The 20,101-nt window shown below is 46.3% G+C and overlaps 1 protein-coding gene across 2 annotated transcripts in view; it reads left to right on the plus strand.

Annotated features, from left to right (window-relative positions):
- PDS5B (PDS5 cohesin associated factor B) overlaps window positions 1-20,101 on the plus strand; it is an 802,561-nt gene that overhangs the window by 423,473 nt on the left and 358,987 nt on the right. For both annotated transcript variants that reach the window (XM_085621687.1, XM_085621686.1), the window contains exon 20: window positions 7,204-7,327. In XM_085621687.1, the coding sequence (XP_085477813.1) occupies window positions 7,204-7,327 (124 nt within the window). The remainder of the gene's footprint in view (window positions 1-7,203; window positions 7,328-20,101) is intronic.

Below are 20,101 nucleotides of genomic sequence, written 5' to 3' on the forward strand. Positions count from 1 at the left end.
CCGTAATAATTGGGTGGTGGGGTGGGGGCAGCCCCCACCCTTATTTTTATTTTTTGTAAAATTCCCTGGTGTCTAGTGGTCTTTTTGCCCCCCCCGGGGGGCAGATTGGGGGCCAATACCCCAGCTGTGATGGCTAAAAAAAAAAAATGAAAAATTCCTGGTGTATAGTGGGTTTTCAGCCCACTATATCTGCCCTCCAGAGGGGGGGGGGGGCAGAAAGACTGTGATAATTGGGGGGTGGGGTGGGGGCATGGGCCTGCCCGTTTTGGGCAGCCCCCACCCCTATTTTTTTTTTTTTTTTAATTCCCTGGTTTCTAGTGGGCTTTTTGCCCCCCCCCCCCGGGGGGCGGATTGGGGGCTACTGCCCCCATCTGCCCCCCAGGGGGGGCAAAAAGACTAAATGTGGCCAAAATTATTTGGGGGGGAGCAAAGGCCCTTGTCCAAGGGGCCGCTCCCCCCTCCCTGGTGGCTAGTGGGTGGATCCCTGCTTGGGGATCGCCCTCCTGTGGCGATCCCCAAGCAGAGATCCACTGGGGAGGGGTACCATTGGAAAGGGGAGATTCTCCCCTTTCCAACGATACCTCTCCCGTCTTTCTACGTGCTCAGGGGGCTGAGATAGCCGCTTGAGCACGTAGAAAGAGAAACCGAAATGAGCCTCTCGGCTCATTTCAGTTTCACTTTCAGTGTAATGACGTCGGCGCAACGTGCGCGCCGATCGTCATTACACTGATAGCAGGGGGGGGGGGGGGGCCTCGGGAGCTGGGGAAGCTCTTCCTCAGTTCCCGAGGCTATTTTCACTAAAAGGGAATCCCTCTGGTGCCCACACCAGAGGGATTCCCCAGGGAATGCCTCATGACGAGCTGGACTCGTCATGGGCACAGCGCGAATGTGCTCCATGACGAGTCCAGCTAGTCATGGGCACACAAGGGGTTAAACAGCACCAAAACTGAAATTGATATATATGCATTGGCTTGCTGTGCTCTGGCTAGTATGTCTCTGTAAATGCCATGGATCCAGTGTTTGTTCCTAAATCAGAGAGTTATCCAAACTGTGGTGCTGCTGCCTCATCATGTAATTTCAGCAGCCTCATTTTTTGTCGCATTGCGGTGTGGATCCCTGCAATCATATTTTGGGTGACAGGTTCCACAAGGTCTCTCAATTAGCATTTCATTGTACTGGTGTCTGCCTTGTCTGTTTAGGTCAAGCTTGGGCAACACATGCACTTCTCTGTGAGGCATGCTGTATTCAGTTTATGGGCCTTTGACATACCCAGCGCTTTTAGTGTGTTGGTTGGCCATCCTTACAAAATTCAGTTTCTTTGGTTGGTCAATAGTGCCTCTCTGTCCCGTCTTTGGGTGCTTGGTTCCCTCCCAGCGGACATCACCGATTTATTCTTTTGATTAGCCAGCTCTGCCCATCTGTTGCCTCCTTGCGCTCACCCCCTCCTTCCCTCCAGTCATTGCTGCCGTCACTTAATCTCCCAGTGCCGTCCTTGGCTGCTCGATTGTTTGTTTTGGTTGGCCAGGTCTGGTCAACTGTTGCCTTCTCGCTCGCACACCCTCCCTCCCGCCATTGCTGCCGTCACTTAATCCCCCAGGGGCTGCTTTGAGGGTCTGAGACACCCAGGAGGAGATTGAAGATCCCTTCGCTGCTCGGGGGTATCGACGCACTGGGAACCGCACACTAGCTCTGCCGACCCGCCGAGATCAAAATGGTATTTAATCCAAACAGTGGTTCAAGAAGCAATTATCTTACAAAATACAACAATCACCAAAAAATTATTACACATTATATTTAAACAACATATTAATAAAAAACAAAAGAATTACAGTGAAGAAAAAGAGAGATAAAAAAGGGAAAAAGAACAAGAAGGACCCATATATATAAATTTATCAAAAATACAAATTTATTACACTTAATACATATTAAAAACGCTGGAGCTCTTTACAATACGTTGGTACAAAAAAATAATAAATACTTTACAAACAAACAGGTGGCAGGCATAAAATGGGTCACACGAAAAGGAACAACATGAAACAAAATAATGTGTCCTATTAGTTTTCAGGCCACATGTGCGTCGACGGCATTTCAACCGCTTTGTTACTATGCGGTCATCATCAGGACAAAGAGAAATCAACAGAGCATCCAAATTCTATGTAAAGAAAAAACATACACACACATACAGGGTCACATAATAAAAGTAGCTTCCATCATTGAGAAAAAGGGAAAAGAAATAGAAAAAGAACCAGAAAACGTCCCAAGTGAAAAGTGATGTTAAAAATTCCACACCTAAGTGACACAAATGATTTTGTTTGTAAAAGTTATATGTACCTAATTTTCAAGGGCACTCCGACGTTTTAAATAAAATCAGCGTTCGGATCAGGTTTCAAAAGATATGCTACAATTTAAAGAAATCAGCAATTACAGAGCTGCACAATGTCTGTCAGTTAAAGGGACACTGTTACTAGTTTGAGAGACACTTACTAGATATAAATGATGTCTGCACCTGGTATAGTTATGCCACGGAAAAAAGATTCATTTTGTGTACTACGTCTGTGGGCCAATTGTTCCCAGATTGTATCGCACGGTCGGTAATTAAATTACCAATCAAATTACGCTGCCATAAAGCTGAAAAAAGAGAGGCAATGCGTCCAATAAAATTGTCACACAAGCGTCACAATTGAAGACATGTTCTTCAATGAAGTATTGGCATTTAAATGGACAGTTAAACAATTGCTTTAAATATCATAATCCTTCCCTCTGACACTGTTGTCACACAAGCGCTCGTTCAAAAACGTTTAGTTCACAGCAAACAATGGCAACCGCGCTGTTCAAATTGCGCCGCCATAATTCTAAAAAGACAAGGCAGTGTGTCCGATATAATTATTATCACACGAACGTGTGTTCAGACAACATATATTCTTCAACAAAGTGTTGGCATTTGAATGGACAGTAAAACAATTGCTTTAAATGTCACAAACCTTTCTTGTGACACTGTTGTCACAAAAGCGTGCGTTTAAAAAGCGTTTAGTTCACAGCAACCAACAGCGCTGTTCAGATATTAAAATCTAATGTGTAGTTTATCTATAACCACCAAAACAATGGTGTAAACTAAATAGAGTTGTTATATTTAAGAAAGAAAGGGCCCTGTAGCGACAGCCTTCTATCGGGCATGTATACCATACAGAGTTACCTTCAAATCTTTAAAAAAGTTGCGGCGCCGTTCCACGAAGGATTCAAGCACCATAACATTCTTATACACGGCTCACGACATATATAAAAAAAATAAACTTCTATGGACACCCACAGTCGCGGCGAATCCCAGGGATTCCCAGGTGCTTCTGGTATCCCTGAAATGGAGGCTGCTGTTGTTACTCTGCTGCCTGGGTGGATGTGGAGTTGGTTCATTGGGATGAGATTTAGCTGTTCCGCCCATGCCTTTGTAAGTAATTCAATAAAAGAGATGCAAACATTTTTGCTTCTGTGTCTATCATGATGATTAGCCTGTAGTTCGCTGGAGTTCCTTAATGACTGAGCTTTATTATTGGATGTAATACAGTACCTCTCCAAAATTCAGGTATATCATTTGAGAGAAGGCAATGATTGGATAATGAAGTCAAAACTTCTGCCCATATGTTACGTCTTCCTTGATGGCTGGGGGCAAACAGGACCAGGGGCAGCATCTTGTTTCTATTGCTTAATGACCTTACAGACTTAGTTGTCATTAAAAGTCATAACAGGCTCCTCATTCATGATTTCCCTGTGGCCCGGATTGTTTGCTCCTAGTCTGTCATTACCATACAATGTTTTATCATGATTGATCCAATCTTTCTCAGGAATGTTTGTGTTATTCGCTCATTTGCTGCCAATTGCTATGTTCACAGAGCACCCAATTTGTTTTGTGTTATTTGAGGTACAATAAATGCATATAACAGTAAATCAAATTAATCTAATTTTAGAGCTAGGGCCAATCCATGTTCCTCACCTAAATCATCTGATTGGATTGATGGTGCCTTAAGGATTGTTCACTTTCTTCATTTCTGTGTCACAAGATCAGTCTGTAGATGAAGACTTTCATGGTGTAAACCCACAACTAAAAATTAGCAGCTTTGTGCTCAAGGAACCCAATGCTAGATAAGCATTGCACAGAACACTATTTCTGCCTTGCTTATTCTTTGTTTGCTACTATTGTATTCTGAGCAGTGCCTGTTTCACATGACAAAGTCACAGTAAGGACTGGTCTTAAAAATGAGTAGCATTAAGGCAGGTGCCCAGTTAACTCCCTCCCACCATCTGTATATTGAATAGAATATATATTTGTCCTTAAAAGTGTTTCTGATGACAATTTGTGCATAATTTGAGACTTGCTAATTTGGGTTGGTTTTTGGGCTGAAACTGGTCTGATTGGGCGTATTTTTGTCTTATATTTGAGCGGCTTTGGGCTTGGGACGGGTCTAAAAATCTGGCAGCACTGTAAGAGGAATACATCAGCAATCTCGGAGCATTTCAAACAAGCTCTGCAACGGAACAAACTGCGTGCGCCCTCTTAATTCGGGCCTCTCCAGACCATTAGGCAATGAAAACAACCTTTTCTCAACGAAGGAAGCCCACCTCAAACATTGAGAAGTTTACAACATGAGAATAAAATAAACCCTTATGTCATATATTGACGACAATTGCATGCCATAATACACATAAATAATCAAACAATTACATGTGGGTCATATACAACATGAGAATAAAATATACCCTCATGTCATGTTGACGACAATTGCATGCCATAATACACATTAATAATTTGCATGAGAGTCATATACACCTTTTGTTGAAGGTGGGCAAGTTACAAAAAGTCTTTAATACAAATAATCTTAACAGTACTCATCATCACCTTACTTACATCACCATAGATCTTTGGTGACGGACGGGATACGAGGCCCCGAGACGACGTGGGGCTACTGCAGGGAGGGGGGGGGGGGGGGGTCCGGTTGTTCCAGTCTCGTTGTGCTGTTGCCCGGACAAGAGATCTGCAATTTCGGTGATGACTAGACTCCGCGACGGAATGCCTGTATCAGCGCCGACAGAGGAGTGGTGAGTCTCTGTGGCTGCAGGGATTGCGAGACAGTGGGGCCCGCGCCGGGGGCTGGCACTATCTCGGGGGCTCGCTGAGGTGACCTGGGAGCCGATCTGTGGTCGTGTGAACTGGGATGGAACCCCTGGGCAGTGTGAGGCCCGAACTGTGGAGCTGTGGCTAGTGGCCCCAGTTGTGACTCTTCTGCTGGCTGAGGAGGCCTCAAGGGAATCCCAGGTATGGAAAGTCCGGGCTTTGGGTGATGGCCTGAGAGTGCTACTGCAGTACCTGCTGTCTAGACTGAAGACTCTGGGCCCCCCGCATATCTTGGTGAACCTGTGTGGGGCCTTGGGAGGTGCGAGGCCTGTGCAGTACACCCTGGATTTGTTTTTCAACCCCCGGCCTGCTGCGAGACTCGCTTGGCCCTGAGGCGGATCCCTGTGGCAGGAAGCTGGAGCCTACAGATCTGAGCCACTTGGTATGTGGATGCATCCCTGAGAGCCTTGTTGTGCTGTTTGATGGCCGTGCTGATAACTGCGCCATATCAGCGACGCTGCAACGGAGTGTCCTCAGACGGGGAGGAGTATTGGGACCCAGGAACTAGGGTACTACTGGACTACCTGAGAGTACCTTAACGGGGCCCTGCGGTGGACTAAGAGCTATTCGTGGGAAACCAGCAGTGGTGCAGTTTCTCGGAAGGATTTATTGAAATGCTCTCTACATTCCGAAAAAGCTGCAAATTTACACCAAACGTAGGAGTAAATCTACAGGGACTAGGATACCATTGACAAAAGAAGTTAGTAAGAGTGCCCAGCGGAGCTTCCGAGAGAGGTACGTCTGCAGAAGTATGCAGGGAGACTGCTCCAGAGAATGTAGGGGAGGAGCACTCCAAAGCGCCCAGGGTCCCCCCTACCACTGGGACCATGCTCAAATGCCCCACACTCAACACTGCTGCTCGGAATGGGGAAGATCTGCGGACTTTGGAACTGTCCCTTCCACCTCTCCTCTCTCTCCTCTCTCTGCTCTTGACCTGGGGGCGAGCTGGAGGATGAGGTAGACGGCGTTAGCCAGCAACACCGTGACCGGTGCTCTTGATGGAACTTTGACGATGTCCCCTGGGCGGATACCATGAATGTCTGTACTTACCGCGGTGCCCGGGTAACCTTGGCTGATGCCCGGTGGAGCTGTCCTATACAGCTGTAGAGGAGTTTGTCTCTGGTTCACCCCTCGGCCGGCACCTACCCAGACGGACATCGGACATTGTTTTCCTCGCCTCCCCGTTGTGTTTCCTACCTGCATTCCTTACCTGTGTTTACCATTCCCCATTACCTTTTCACTCCCCATAAGACGTGTTTACGCGCTAATAACTCACATTATTGTGTAATTCTCATGTTTTTTTTCTCCTGTCTATAACAGTCTATGTAATTATGTACCCTGTAACTCACTGATCCTCATGTAAAGCTCTCTGATACCTCCGGGTCTAGCCAGCGCTATATAAAACTTTGCAAATCTCCCATGTGCCCTCCCCACACCATCACCTCCCATTGTCTGTGCTTTAGCCTCTTCTTAGTGTTCTTAGTGCACAGCATGAAACTTACACAGGCGCCGCACTTTTTTTTATTTTTAAGCGGCTTGGCACGTCGCAGGTCATCATTAACAATGGCGGCCGCATGCCTTTCTTTGGCGTGGTTCGCCAAACAGTATTTTTTAAATATTTACAGCTCCATTCATCTTCCCTGTGTTAGTGGAGCCTTTTCAGAGTGCAATCTCCACAGATCAAGTCCCTGTCACACTGTGACCTCTTCGTTAAGGATAGCAGCTGTGATAGCGCTCTCCTGATCTGACCCCACACAGGGGCGGCTTGCAGGTTACAAGAGGATGTTTCCAGGGGCTAATGGCATGCATTGAGAGGCCATAACTAAAAAACGTTATTATTTGTAATGCCAATAGCTCTAATTTTAACTAATATGAGACCGATTGCATTCAAAATGCTTGTTTTATTCAGATTTCAGCCCTTTGTTTGAAGTGCAGGGGTTGTCAGAGATCCCGTTTTGGACTTAACTACTTGTGGCTCTCAGGTAATGCATTATATTCACTGAAGATGCTGGAAGTTACGTCTTTCTGTTCTCTTTTAGAGCCTTGCTTCCAGTATTGCAGCAGAAAGCAAAAAAAGGTCCTCCTCGTCAGGCCAAGTATTCTATTCATTGCATCCATTCAATATTTTCCAGCAAAGAAACACAGTTCGCTCAGATATTTGAGGTAATTACATATTTTTTAAAACCTTAGACCATGTTTTCATGATGGCACACATGGCATTAGCATTTTGCTTACTTTGATGTGTGTGCTAGCTTTTGGTTTTATTGTAGAGCATTGTAAAATGTCATTGAAACGTTGTTGCTGTATTAATTTTTACATACTGCTCAGTTACTGGATATTTGGTGTTGGGTACCCATTGTATGTGGTTGATTGATTAGATTAGCACTCAGTCGAGGGGACATTCCCTTTCTCAGAATGTAGCTCAGAGAACATGGAATACAACTGGGAATTTTTATCATATCACTGTTTAAATGCAATGCATTACATCATTTATCAAAATACTTATTATAAACAATATGTTGTACAGGCAGGATAGCAGATTCTGGCAGCTCGTACATTGAAAAGATATTTTAGTATTACCATTACCCTAAAATATACCCTGGAAGGAACACTAGACATTTATTGATGGTCTTTTAATATGTGTCTTGAAGACCTTATCATAAAAGTGTAAGAGAGGGTCTAGCGGTAGATACAGGCTGGAAGAGTAATATGTGAACAGTTATGTTGCATAGTTTTAGTTGAATATCAGCTATTGCAGCCTTTTTGTTATGCCATTAACAAAGACAAAACACCATTGTCACTTTTGTCTTATCAGAGTCTAATCCTTTGTTTTCGTAATATTTCCAGTTCATATTCCCGGTCTGGTTATCTACATGAGTCGTAATTTATTATTGATTGATTGTTATTGGGGCTATGGGTTAAAATGTTCCAGTAACATTGATTACTTTTATTTACTGGTGCTCTCTCATGCTTAAATTCTGGTATTGCACCAATTAGTGGCTGGTGCATAACTGCTTCCAAATACTGAGTGCATTACATGGCCAATAAACCCCCCTAAAACACACAAAGCATCATTGTGTCAATCCACTTGGGTGGTGCTGTGAGGTTACACTAGTGAGTTGAATTTAGCTTCTCCTGTGGATGTCGTCAGTTGGAGTCCAACCTAACCAGGCCTGTCTAGCCACTGTCCTTTCTCTGTGGTCGCGCTTGGCATCATCTCAGTGCAGTGGATTGTGGGGATGATAAGGACAGTTAAATGGGCATGTGAGATGTCTCGTCAGAAAAAGAAATTAAAATGTCTATCCCAGACAGTGATCAGGGTATAGTAGTCTTCACCCATCTCCTCCGCAGCATTTGAGGTGCAAAAGGAACAGCACGATGATCCTGCTAAGTATTTTCATGTTGTCAACTGCAAGCAGAAGTTTTTTTGAGAGGTCTTGTCTGCATGGATCGTGAGCAGTCCCATAATTGTGTGAGGAGAGGTTGGAGTTCCCACCAATCGGGCTAGGCCACAGTTTCTTTCCCCAGAGAGGATTCTGGAAAAGTGTTATCCCAAGATTGCATTTTAGTGGTCTCTTCCTACATGTTGATGACCAAGTACGCCTTCCAGGCGGCTGTTGTGGTGGGAAACTGTGAGTATTCCCTGCAGACTCTTTGAAAGAGGTAGCAGAGAAAGAATGAATGGGGCACAGAGTTGCTCCCTGTGGGCAGCATCCATCCGCCGTCATTCTATCAAAAACGTGTTGAAGAGTAGCTAAGGGTGCCACTTGTGCAGATGTTCAGGGTCTCACAGATAGGGCCCTTTGCTTGACTGAAAACAGATCTATGTAGCAAAGAGTTTTGAGACAAGATCTTCTCACTTTCAGAGATCAAATGATCAAAATATAATTGTGTAGCTAGAAGTTTTGGAGAACTGCTCTCGTAGAAAAAATGCAGGTATCACAGAAGTCACTTAGGGACTGTGTGGAGAGAATGGTTTTGCCTTCCTGTAGGTAGAAGACTCAAAATACATAGAGTTGGACAGAACTCACTGGATGGTGGGATTTGGGTTAACAAGGAAATTCCCATCAGATATCCTGACAAGAGTACACCGTTTTCAACTAAATTATTAGATAATGACTGCAGCAGGGCAAGGGAATAGTCTTATGTTTGAGAGTCATAAGATTATTTCAAAATTTCTTCCTTGTCACTCTTAAGAAGAGGGGAAAATTTGACTGGTGCCTGAATTCTTAAGGGGTAGCAACATTAAGTATAAATGTGTACATCCCTTTCATTTGATTTTTCAGCATGAGGGGCTTTTTTGTGAGATGAAATCACAAGCGGAGACTAAAAGGCTTCTGTAGCAGGAAGATCGACAGTGCTGTATTATGGTACATGGTCATACAAGCTTTGGGACTCAACCTCACATAGAGAGAGAAATGGAAGAAAGTTGCAGGGAGTGATCACAATATACAGGCCCTTCAAGGTGATCATAATTAGAGAAAATAAGGTGATTCTTGACAAGCTTTAGAGACCCTCCTAAAGACTGTTGGGTTTTGATCCGTGTGACGCATCATACTTGGCTGGTGAATGACCTTCTAAAAAAATTATCTGGAGCGGACTATTTCATGTAGCCTTTTTCACAAAGGTGACATGAGCTTGAGGTTGTGGGTCAGAGGGTTGGAACCTGGAGAGTGTTCAGATATTGGGGATAACGGTGTTGGATGCTAGTTATAAAATAATCCTGGGAAAGGAAGACCCAGGAAGTTTCATTTTTGGAGGCTAGGGGGCTGGCAGTGGTAGCGACTGATTGGGGTGTCGAGGTTGGGACCGTGAGTACTACATGGATGGATGGGTAGGTGCATCATCTTAAGGAGATCGAAATGTGATTTTGCAGTGTCCGTGTGAAGGTTGTGTGCTCTGGGATGTAAAATTCGAAGACAGATGGAATCGCTTTATTCGTTCGCTCACAATGAGACAGGACCTGAAATGGATATCATATTGTGTAATGGTTGCGACGTTCATGCTTCAGTTAACTCATCACATCCCACAGTTGTTACCCCAGTGTAAAGGAGGCATGTTTGATACTGAAAACTAACTGGTGAAGGATACATAGCATGCTTTTTTCCATATCACTTTCTGTATCAGCAAAGGCTACGGGTGTGATAATTTTGCTGCCCAAATTTGTAGGATTTCCATTAATTAACTCACATGGGGATGATGAAGCGCAGTGGCTGATGGCTTGTTGGGGTGGGGTGACGGGGTGCCTCTGGCTGTGTATTAGACTCTTAACACTGGTCAGGAAAACCTCTTAAGTATCTCTTTGAAGAAAATGTTGAATCATAGTGTGGCATTCCTGGTTATTGGGGGAGCATGGAATTTAATTCTTGACTGCTCCTTAGACTACATAGGCATGATGGTTTTATTGAATAATGGGGCCCTCTGGCTGGAGGGCGAGGGAATGCTAGACACTTGATGTTTGCTACATATGGTAATGACAGACTACTTCTGTTACCCAGATAGGCATAAATGTTATGCCAGGTTAGAAATAATTGTCTTGTATAAAAATTAGTGAGGTGTTTGAAGTTAGCGGACCATGTCCCTGTTAGATGTCTACTGAGATACAACAAATGACACAAATGAAGAAAATCCCCTGAAGAGAAAGATAAAAAGTGGATTCTCAGTGAGCAGCTACTTAGGTGGCAAACTTACCAGGAGATCTCTACAAACACAGTTTAGGTAATTGTGGCACGTAGCAATATTGAAAAATGATCTTTCTGATGGATATTTCTAACTGCAGATTCCTCACCTTAGAATATTTCCCAGGCATCAGTTTGGATCTGGAAAACTTTGAAGCAGTTACCTCTACGTGTCGGATGGTGGCGCCGGCAGGTCCGCATGGACGGTGTCCGCACCAAATGTGACTTGCATAGCCCTATATAGGTGCAACCCAGCTATGCTGACATCAGTTTCTTACTTTCCTCACCAGCTACAGCACAACCCCTTAGCTCTTTAAGACTATTTTCCTCGACTTTTCAAGGTCCTTTTGAAAAGGTTTCTCCTCCGTGCAAAGGACCATGTCCCCAAATAAATCTTCAGAGTTTGACCTGTGGGGAAAGTCACAGACAGATGTCTATCACTGATCCCGACTTTGTCTGCCTGTGTTTGTCCCACAACTCCACAAACTGCGGTGATTGCTCCTGGATGTAACTGAAGGCGGTCAGGGAACAAGACGTGAAGTTTTTCGTTACCCAGCATAAGGAGGGTAAACCTCATTCAAAGTTGCTGGGTCGGGGCCCATTCCTGATCTCGTTCCTGCGAGCGGTCCTGAGAGAATTCATTGTCAAGGTCTCACTTCTCCAGTAAATCCAAGAAAAAGAAGCGATCTAAACTGGACTCAAAGTCCCCTGAGCGTGTTCGGGTTCATCGTGCCTCCAGAACCCACTCTTGGAGCTGTTCTCCGGCACCTGTCCTGGCCTCCACTTCGAATCAGCCCGCGTACCTGGGGCGACTCATTCTCAGTTCCGTTCGTTTCAGGAGGCTATGATGCGCTGGTTTGCACAACAGATTCCCTCTGGTTCGCCTTCAGGTCCCATGGAGCCGAGAGACCTCTGAACTGGAACTACGCAGGTGGTACCTACCTTAGCACCAGTTTCTCTCTCTGGATCTGCTCCTGGATCCATGCCTCTACTGGCATCATGCCCACCCTAAGACATTAGCTTCCCCCCGCCCCTCCCCCATGGGACACTGTGATGCCAACTTCACCGGCACTGGCAGACCAACTGATGCCTTTCTCCAGCGCTGTGCTGCCGACGCTTATTCTGCCCCCTAACACAGCCCCTGCCCACCCAAGCAGGGAACGCTTCAGTCATATCATTGTTGGCATGAATTCTGATGATGGCATCTATGATGAAGCCTTTGACCAAGTTCTAACAGAGAGACAGCTGGTATGACGGGGTCCAAGAAGCCAATGGACTAGATATGTCCCCAGATAGTGTGTTGTTCTCCCCTCCAGATCCAGCTACAGAGGACTTTGCTGTGCTAGTGCCTAGAGCCGCAGATGTTGTGGATCTTCAGCTCCCCTGTCAGGAAGTAAAAAAAAAAAAAGAATTGACTGAAGTTCTCCAACCTGGCAAAACCGTTTCTGAGCCTTTCCTACCCTTCAACGAGGCCTAGGTTAAACCTTGCTCAGGGGCCCCTGTCAATTGCAACATTGCCAGACGCCACCGTTCTGTACCAGTGTATCCAACATTATCCTCACAACAGCCCTTCCTTGAGAGTTTAATGGTGCATCTAGCAGGTTGGAACCAAATTCGTTTTCCTACACTTCACTGGATATTTAGTCAAAACTCATTGACTCCTTTGGACTGAGGGTTTCCTCCTCCACAAGTCTTGCCTTGCGTTCCAAGAATACCACTTGTCTGCTCAGTTGCTTTTGCCGTGCCTTATGTGACTTACTGAGTCAGGTCTTGCTCCTAGTTTCTGTGTAGACTTGCACCATTAATTCCCAGGCCATGCAAGATTGCTGGAACACAGCCAAATCTTCCATACGTTGTGGTCTGGTTACCACGGATTCATTAGACTGAGCTATTGGGACCAGTATCGCCATCGCACGACACGCTTAGATGCACCCCCCCTGGCTTTTCAGAAGATGTACAGTCCACAATATTGTGTTTTGTCTTTTCAGAGACAAGGCTGACTCTACATTGGAAGGCTTTAAGGACAGTAGGGCTACAGTCCACTCCCTTGGTCTTTCTCCTGCTCTGAGCCCACCAGATCTCCAGTTTCAACCTTTCTGTGGATTGGGCAAAGGGTTTCAACACTGTCAACAGCCACTGCCAGCCCATCAGTCATCCCAACTCCTTTGTGGCCACAGCAGAGAACTTCTTAAGTCACAGGTCAGTGACCAGCACAGTCCACCGCACCACCAAGCCTCCTTGATGTGCCCTTTTCGGCACATGGCCACCCTGTTGGAGGCAGGATCTGACATTTCCTGAGAGGGTGGGAGACCATCTCCTTGGATTAGTGGGTGTTGCAGATTAAATGGCAGAGCTATGCCCTCCAGTTTCTGGAGACCTCGCCGTCCATTCCTCCATCCCAAGAACGGCTGCAGCAGGATAATCTATCCTTGTTGCAACAGGAAGTGCAGGCCCTTTTGGCTAAAGGGGCTATAGAGAGGATACCGACGCCAGAAGTAGATCGTGGTTGCTATTGCTGCTGCACCTTGGTGCCAAAGAAGGACAGAGGCCTTCTTCCTATCGTGGACCTGAACGCTCTCAACTCCTTCCTGAAGGACAAATTCAAAATGCTCACCTTGGGTCAGGTCTTTTCTGACCTCGACCCCAGAAGCTTGATGATAGCATTTGGACCTGCAGGGCACTTTTTTTCACATCCTGCAGCCCCTCTGGCATTATCAGCGAATCACAGTGGGCCAAAAGCAATTTTAGTGTGCTGTGCTAACATTTTTCCTTACCAGCACCCCTTGGGTGTTCAGAAAGGTGATAGCGGTAATCTCCGGTCAGTCTGAGGAAGTTGGAGGTGCCAGTCTTTCCCTACCTCAACGACTGGCTACTGAGGGCAGGCCCACCCTAGGCGGCCACCTCCAGACTATGACAAATTTCCTCATGTTATGTGGTCACTTGGGCCCGAGTAAGAGCACCACCATTTTAGATGCTCACATGTAAAGTTGACCTCTTTCTTGAACATTGACACTTCACACACATTTGCTTGTGTGCCTGTATTGGATAATATTCTCTGAAATGGCGTTGTTTACATTTCTTCTTAGGCATATTATCAGAGCCTTAAACATTATGTACGAGGCTACATTCACTGCGCAAAATGTTGTTTGTTATTGTTCGCTCGGCAACAGCCCTGTAAAGTTAGAATCAATAATGGCGGCCTAACTGGAGCTTCGGAATGGCAACATGGCTGAAATGTATTACGTAAATGACATCACTCCTTTGTGGAGGGAGAGTAATGTAAACTCAAATTTGTAATGCGCAGCTTATGCCCAGAGGTGTCCTGGTGGTGAAGTTTCCTGATCAGAAAGAGCAGCAGAGCAGAACACCTTGGTGAACCGGAGCGAGAAGGCTTTACCTACCCTGTGTGAAAAGCCACGTCTCTTTAGTGTCTTCCTGAAACTGAGAAGAGAGGTGGCTGTTTTTAAGGAAAGTGGCAAGTCCTTCTAAAGCATTGCTGTTGCCCTATAAATGCTCCCCCCCCCCCCCCCCATGTGGCCTTTTTAATTGTTTTCTGGCAGAACCTGAGCGCAATGTACTTGCCAGTACATACCATTAAATCTCTCCATAAACCGGTCAGGCCCTAGTTAATGCAAGGATTTACACGCCATGCAGAGGGCTTTGAATTTGCACCGTTGTCTGACTGGCAACCAGTGTAGTTTTTTGATGGCTTCTCTTGCTTATTCATGTTTGGGTATTTTGAAAATGAATCTAGCTGCTGCGTTCTGCAGAATCTGGAGTCTGTTCAGAAGGCCTGATGTCAAGGTGAGATAAAGACTATTACAGTAGTCTATCCATGTTGGGATTAAAGCCACGGTCACTGTTTTTAAGAGATTAGGGGATAGAGATTTGTTATTTTTTTATTTAGCATCCTGATGTAGCAAAAAGAAGCAGATGTTATTTTATTAACTTGCTCTTTAAGTTTTAACTCATTGTCCAGTGCTACTCCGAGTTTTTTTTTTTTTACCTTAGTCGAGGGTGTGGGCAATGTGTCTAGCTCCGGCAGCCACCAGTCAGGAGTCCAGAGAGAAGGCTTGTTGCCGAAGATGATAACCTCGTTTTTTGAGGCATTCAACTTCAGACAATTACAGTTCATCCAGTTGCTCACCTTCTTCATGCATGAGCTAAATGCCCCATTATCGTTCTTTTCCCTGTTAGAGACACCACAATTTGGGTGTCATCAGCATTTGAAGCCGGAGTAAAGCTTGCATTTTTAAGGATCGATGCCAGTGGCGTGACGTATAGATTAAAAAGTGTAGGTCTCAATGCTTAACCCTGTGGTACTCAGCATGGCAGGGAAAATTGCCTGGAAACACAGTTGCCTGTAGCCACGTTTTGCTGTCGGTTTGTTAAAAATGATTTTAGAGGAGCATTTTGCTGACACAGTTGAGGTCTCCCCATGCCAGAATTCCAGCCCAGCTAAATCCTGTTTACCTCCTGAGAAGGATGGTGCCCAGCTCTACAACAAACCGGGCCCGATGAAACATACCCACATGTAACTGGAGAATTAGCTCACCCTAAGGGATTCTGGCAAATTCACCAACCCTAGGCACACTAGGTGAGGAAGCTCTAGGTATCCATGTCGGTATGATTGTTAATTAAATGCTTCTAATCAGTGTAACAGTACAGTGGCTGAATTGTTCATCTTGTTTACGATTCTAGTAATGCCGATTGTCCTGTTTTGTTTCCTTCTTTTGATCATTGTAGCGCGCGTATTTTACACAAGAATCATAATGCTTAAATTATTGAAATGCCAATTTGAGTATTTCTTGTGTCTCCCTTAGGGCATGTTAGAAGTTACTAACAAAAGGAACTGATCTGTTTCCATGATTTTCCTTAAGCAGTCACAGTTATGTTCCGAGGTTGCACATGCCCCTCGGTAACTTGAAGGTTTAGAGGTCTTGAGGGTGCACTACGAGCTAGCCAGGAATAATTCCAAGATATCCTTAGGTTTGCGTGGAGTCAGTCTTGCACAGGTTTGATGTTTATGTTGTCCAAATGCAGTCTTACTGATAAAGTATGAACAGTACAACACTCACATCGTAGGGGTTCACTGTAAATGTGCTGAAGTCACACCTGACTCCTTCGCAGATGCTTCCTTTGGTCCGAGCCATTCTGGATATGGTGTGGGTTTGCACCAATACCCAGAGTGGAGAAGACAGGACATTTGGGCTATGAACCTGATGTTTCAGCATCAGTACTGGATCTCAGTGAGGTTGTCTCATAGGCTGCTGGGGGTGATGACCTCCTGCATCCTGCTGGTTAAGCATATGTGGGCTCTGCGGTGGGATCCGAAGTTCTGATGGGAGCAACATTAAGGGCACCTCTCCGCACTAGTCCAGATTTCAGAGGAGACTGAAAATTTCCTGACCCCCCCTCCCTTCACCACCCAGAGCTGACCGTGGTAACAGATGCATCGCTCCTGTGCTGGGGTGGCCATCTGGGAGAAGTGTAGATGAGAGGCCTCTGGTCTCTGGCAGAGGCTCAACTCCACATCAACTGGTTGGAGTTGTGAGCCATCTGCTTGGCATTGAAATCTTTCTTGCTATCTATTCAAGGGAGACTGATTCAGGTATTCATAGACAACACCGTGAACGAAGATTGAGTGGCAGCAGTTGCCTGGATTTGATCTCCCTTTCAGCCAGGTACAAAGTCTGTGTACGCTGGACCCTGAGACTCGTTTGTGTCCCGGTGTGACACCCGTGATACAGACCCCAAACTGTTGGATATTTTGATGATTGTTTTGTCTGTGGCCCAGCAAGGACTTGCAGTGGGCACGATTAAAGGTTATCGGTCTGCCCTTTCGGCCTTTATTCCATTTGTTGAATCAGCTGCCCGTGTTCAAATCACATGTTGTGATGTGATTTCTCAAAAGGTTACTCCATTTTTCCTCCAGGACCCTTCATGATACCACAGTGCTACCTTTATTTGATCCTTTTCTTATGTGCAAACCCTTAGAGCTGTTGCACAGCTGTCCTCCACACCTCCTGACTCTGAAGGTGGTTTTTCTCATCACGATAACTTAAGTACATCTCATGAGTAATCTTCAAGCTGTGTGTCAAACCGCTCTACATCACCTTCTTTCCAGACAAACTGGTGTTGAAAATTACAAGGCTTTCTACCAAAAGTTGTGACTCCCTTTCACATCAGTCTGTCTATCATTCTTTCGATGTTCGTTGCCCAGTCTCACCCCTCAAAAAAGGAGAAACTTAATAATTTGGAATCCAAAAGAGTGCTGAGGTTTTCCATAGATTGAACCTAAGACCACAGGGTGGACGAACACGTCTTTGTGAGGGTCTCCAGGGCAAAGAAAGGCAAGCCAGTACAGAAAGACTTTGCCCAGGTAGAAAGTCCTCTACATTAGGATCTGCTTCGCTCTCGCCAAGAATCAGCCTCCTGAAGGCTTGAGGGCCCTTACCACCATCTGCTTTGGCATACGGAGTGCCTGCCCTGGATATTTGTCAGGCTGCAACATGAGCATCAATACATACGTTGATGATGCATTGACAGCTTTATCTGAAGGAACGTGCGCTTTGTCCGTTTGGTCCTGAAGGACATCTTGGTCTGAGCCCTTCCACAGACCAACCACCGGGGGAGGTACTGGTTTGGTATCTATTCTAAAGGTGAGGCATCTGATGTTATAAGTTTCCATCTGAAGATCAAGTTACTTACCTTCGGTAACACTCTTTCTGGTGGATACTCGTTTGAATTCTCATGCCCTCCCACCTCCCCGTTCTATGGAATGAACTTTTTTCCATCTAAAATGTCCCACATTAGATATCTGCGCAGTGGCAGGACCAATTTTTTGGGCTACGTGTCAGATAGTGCAGACAGTGTCCAGGAAGACACTGAAGTTTTCACGCTTGGGTGGCGTTTATGAGCAACTCCAGCTGACTCTTACAGGGCAGATTAGGGTCGATGCAGAGTCGCACAATGCTATCTACCATTTCAGAAGGACTAGGCTGATAAATCTTCCAGATCATGTCTGGTACCCGGAAGTATTCCAATGAAGAGAAATCTGTGTTTATATAGACAATCTAACCGAGCATTACTGAAGGTAAGTAACTTGTTTATTTTCACAGCTTCCCTCCCATTCACTTGACAGTCTTTAACCTGTTTATTTACTTCTACTTTTACCTCATTTAAAACCGTGACTGTTCACTATTCCAAAACCAGATATATGATTGTACATTAATTTGTTCGATGTTCCCTCAAATGGGACTGACATTTTGATCACGTATGCCGCAGCATGCCCACCACATACCTTTTCGTGTTCGAGGCATGTGGGCTGCTGAATTCATATCTGTGCATAGATCGCCGCCTAGTGTTGGGTCCGGATGATTGCACATTGTTGTCCTGGAAGAGTCTTCGAAGTATCACGAGATAGGTGACTCCTCCCCTGGACCACAGTGCGCATGGGCATCCTCTCCATCCTTAGATTGTTTTCCGCCATTGGGTTCGGATGTGTTTATCTTAGCTCAAGTTAGGAAATTTCAGTTTAAGGCCAAAAGGCCTTTAGTTATCGTCGGTACTGTTCCCGTTCGGTATCGAATAGTTTCTTAGTGCTTTAGCACCTTCTTCCAGCTTTTCGGATCCGCTGGGTCCGAACATCGAACTTCAATCGACTATGGAATCGAGGACTCCGTTCAAAAGGTGTCCTTTATGCCACGCGAAATACCCACACATCGACGTCCACCCGGTATGCAACAAATGTCTCTCGCCGGATCACGATGAGTCGAAATGTATGGCCTGTGCCCGATTCCGCTCAAAGAAGATTCTCCGGAATCGACGGGCAGCGAGATTGGAGGCGCAGCAATCGGCGCCTGCCCCAGCCAACATCTTTAGCACCGAAGACGAGGATGCCGAGAGCGTGGAAGACGTAGACTCCAGCCCCGCTTCCGAACACGATTCCCGATCGGAAGACGACGATGAGGTGATCTTTCAGAGAGAAGTAGTCGTCGACGAGGTAGGAGACTACGATGAGGCCTTTGGGGCCGAGGAAGATCGCTCCAGCGAGGAGCTGGGCCAACCCGTCGATACGGAGGCCGACAAAATACGTCGTCATGAGGCTCAGGTCGAGGGATCGCCTTCGGGCCTTACCCGAGATCAATCTCACGGTTCTTCGGCCCCGCCTCGAACATTTCGCAGAGCCATTATTGTCGAAGACGACTGGGTTCCCTTCAGCGAAACCATCCATCGCACCAGTTCCATCGAAAACGAAAGTGAAACTGGTTGTGATCGGCTCGAAGGCCTCGAGGCCCTCCACTCCTTCGACGCCAGCAAAGGTCATCGGCTCCGAACGCGCAAAAAGGGATTTCGGTGCCGAGCTCACCGCAGCGGATACGGTTGCCGAGCCAAAGAGAAAAGCCCTCGGACCCCACAAGGCGCCTTGGCCTCTGGCGCCGAAGACATCGGCCCCAACCACCAAAGTCAAGGTGGCCACCCCATCTACGTCAACGTCTAAGACGACGGCGCCCGCCAAGTCATCGACTCCAACGACCGTCGATACCTCCCTTCGGATCGATGACCCCTTGACTGCAAAGAAGTCGGGGGGCGCTTCGACGCCTACCTCCAAGGTGCCGACCGGTTCCAAAGAGCCATCTGCGTTCACCGTGCAACAAGTCTCGGCATCGTTGCAACGCATCAGAGAACGGGCAGCCCTCCACTCTACGTCGGGTCCCGACACGCACAAGGCTTCCAAAGCACCCTCGGCGCCGACCAACATCACGTTTGGGTTGCCGCCGCCCACGGCGCCGAAACTGTTCGACATTCGGACACGTGTCCGCCAGACACAGTCCCCAGCCACTGGACAAACAGATCTCGAGCCTTCACAGCCACAATTTATCGACGCAAACACTGGCAGGTTGATGCTCCGCAAAAGGAAAATCACGCCAGAGAGGGGATTGGACTCCTATAAAATTCCTCTCAAACACAAATTGCCGGCAGGGTCAGAGCCAGTGCTTCATGAACACTTTCAGCCCTTCCATCAGGATCCACCGTCCTTTTCTCCGACGCCTTCAGAGGCAGACACAGTAGAGGACTATGTAGGGGATGATACCACCTACCCTGGGGATATCGATCCTGATGATCACCTGCAAGACCCAGATCAGGCATGGGATGACCCCACAGACCAGGGTACCGCACCAGATACCCATGATACGCAGCTTTATAACATAAAGACATCTCCCACAGAGGACACTGCTGCCTTTAATGCCCTCAT

Source organism: Triturus cristatus, chromosome 8, assembly GCF_964204655.1.
Source record: "Triturus cristatus chromosome 8, aTriCri1.1, whole genome shotgun sequence".
NCBI lineage: Eukaryota > Metazoa > Chordata > Amphibia > Caudata > Salamandridae > Triturus > Triturus cristatus.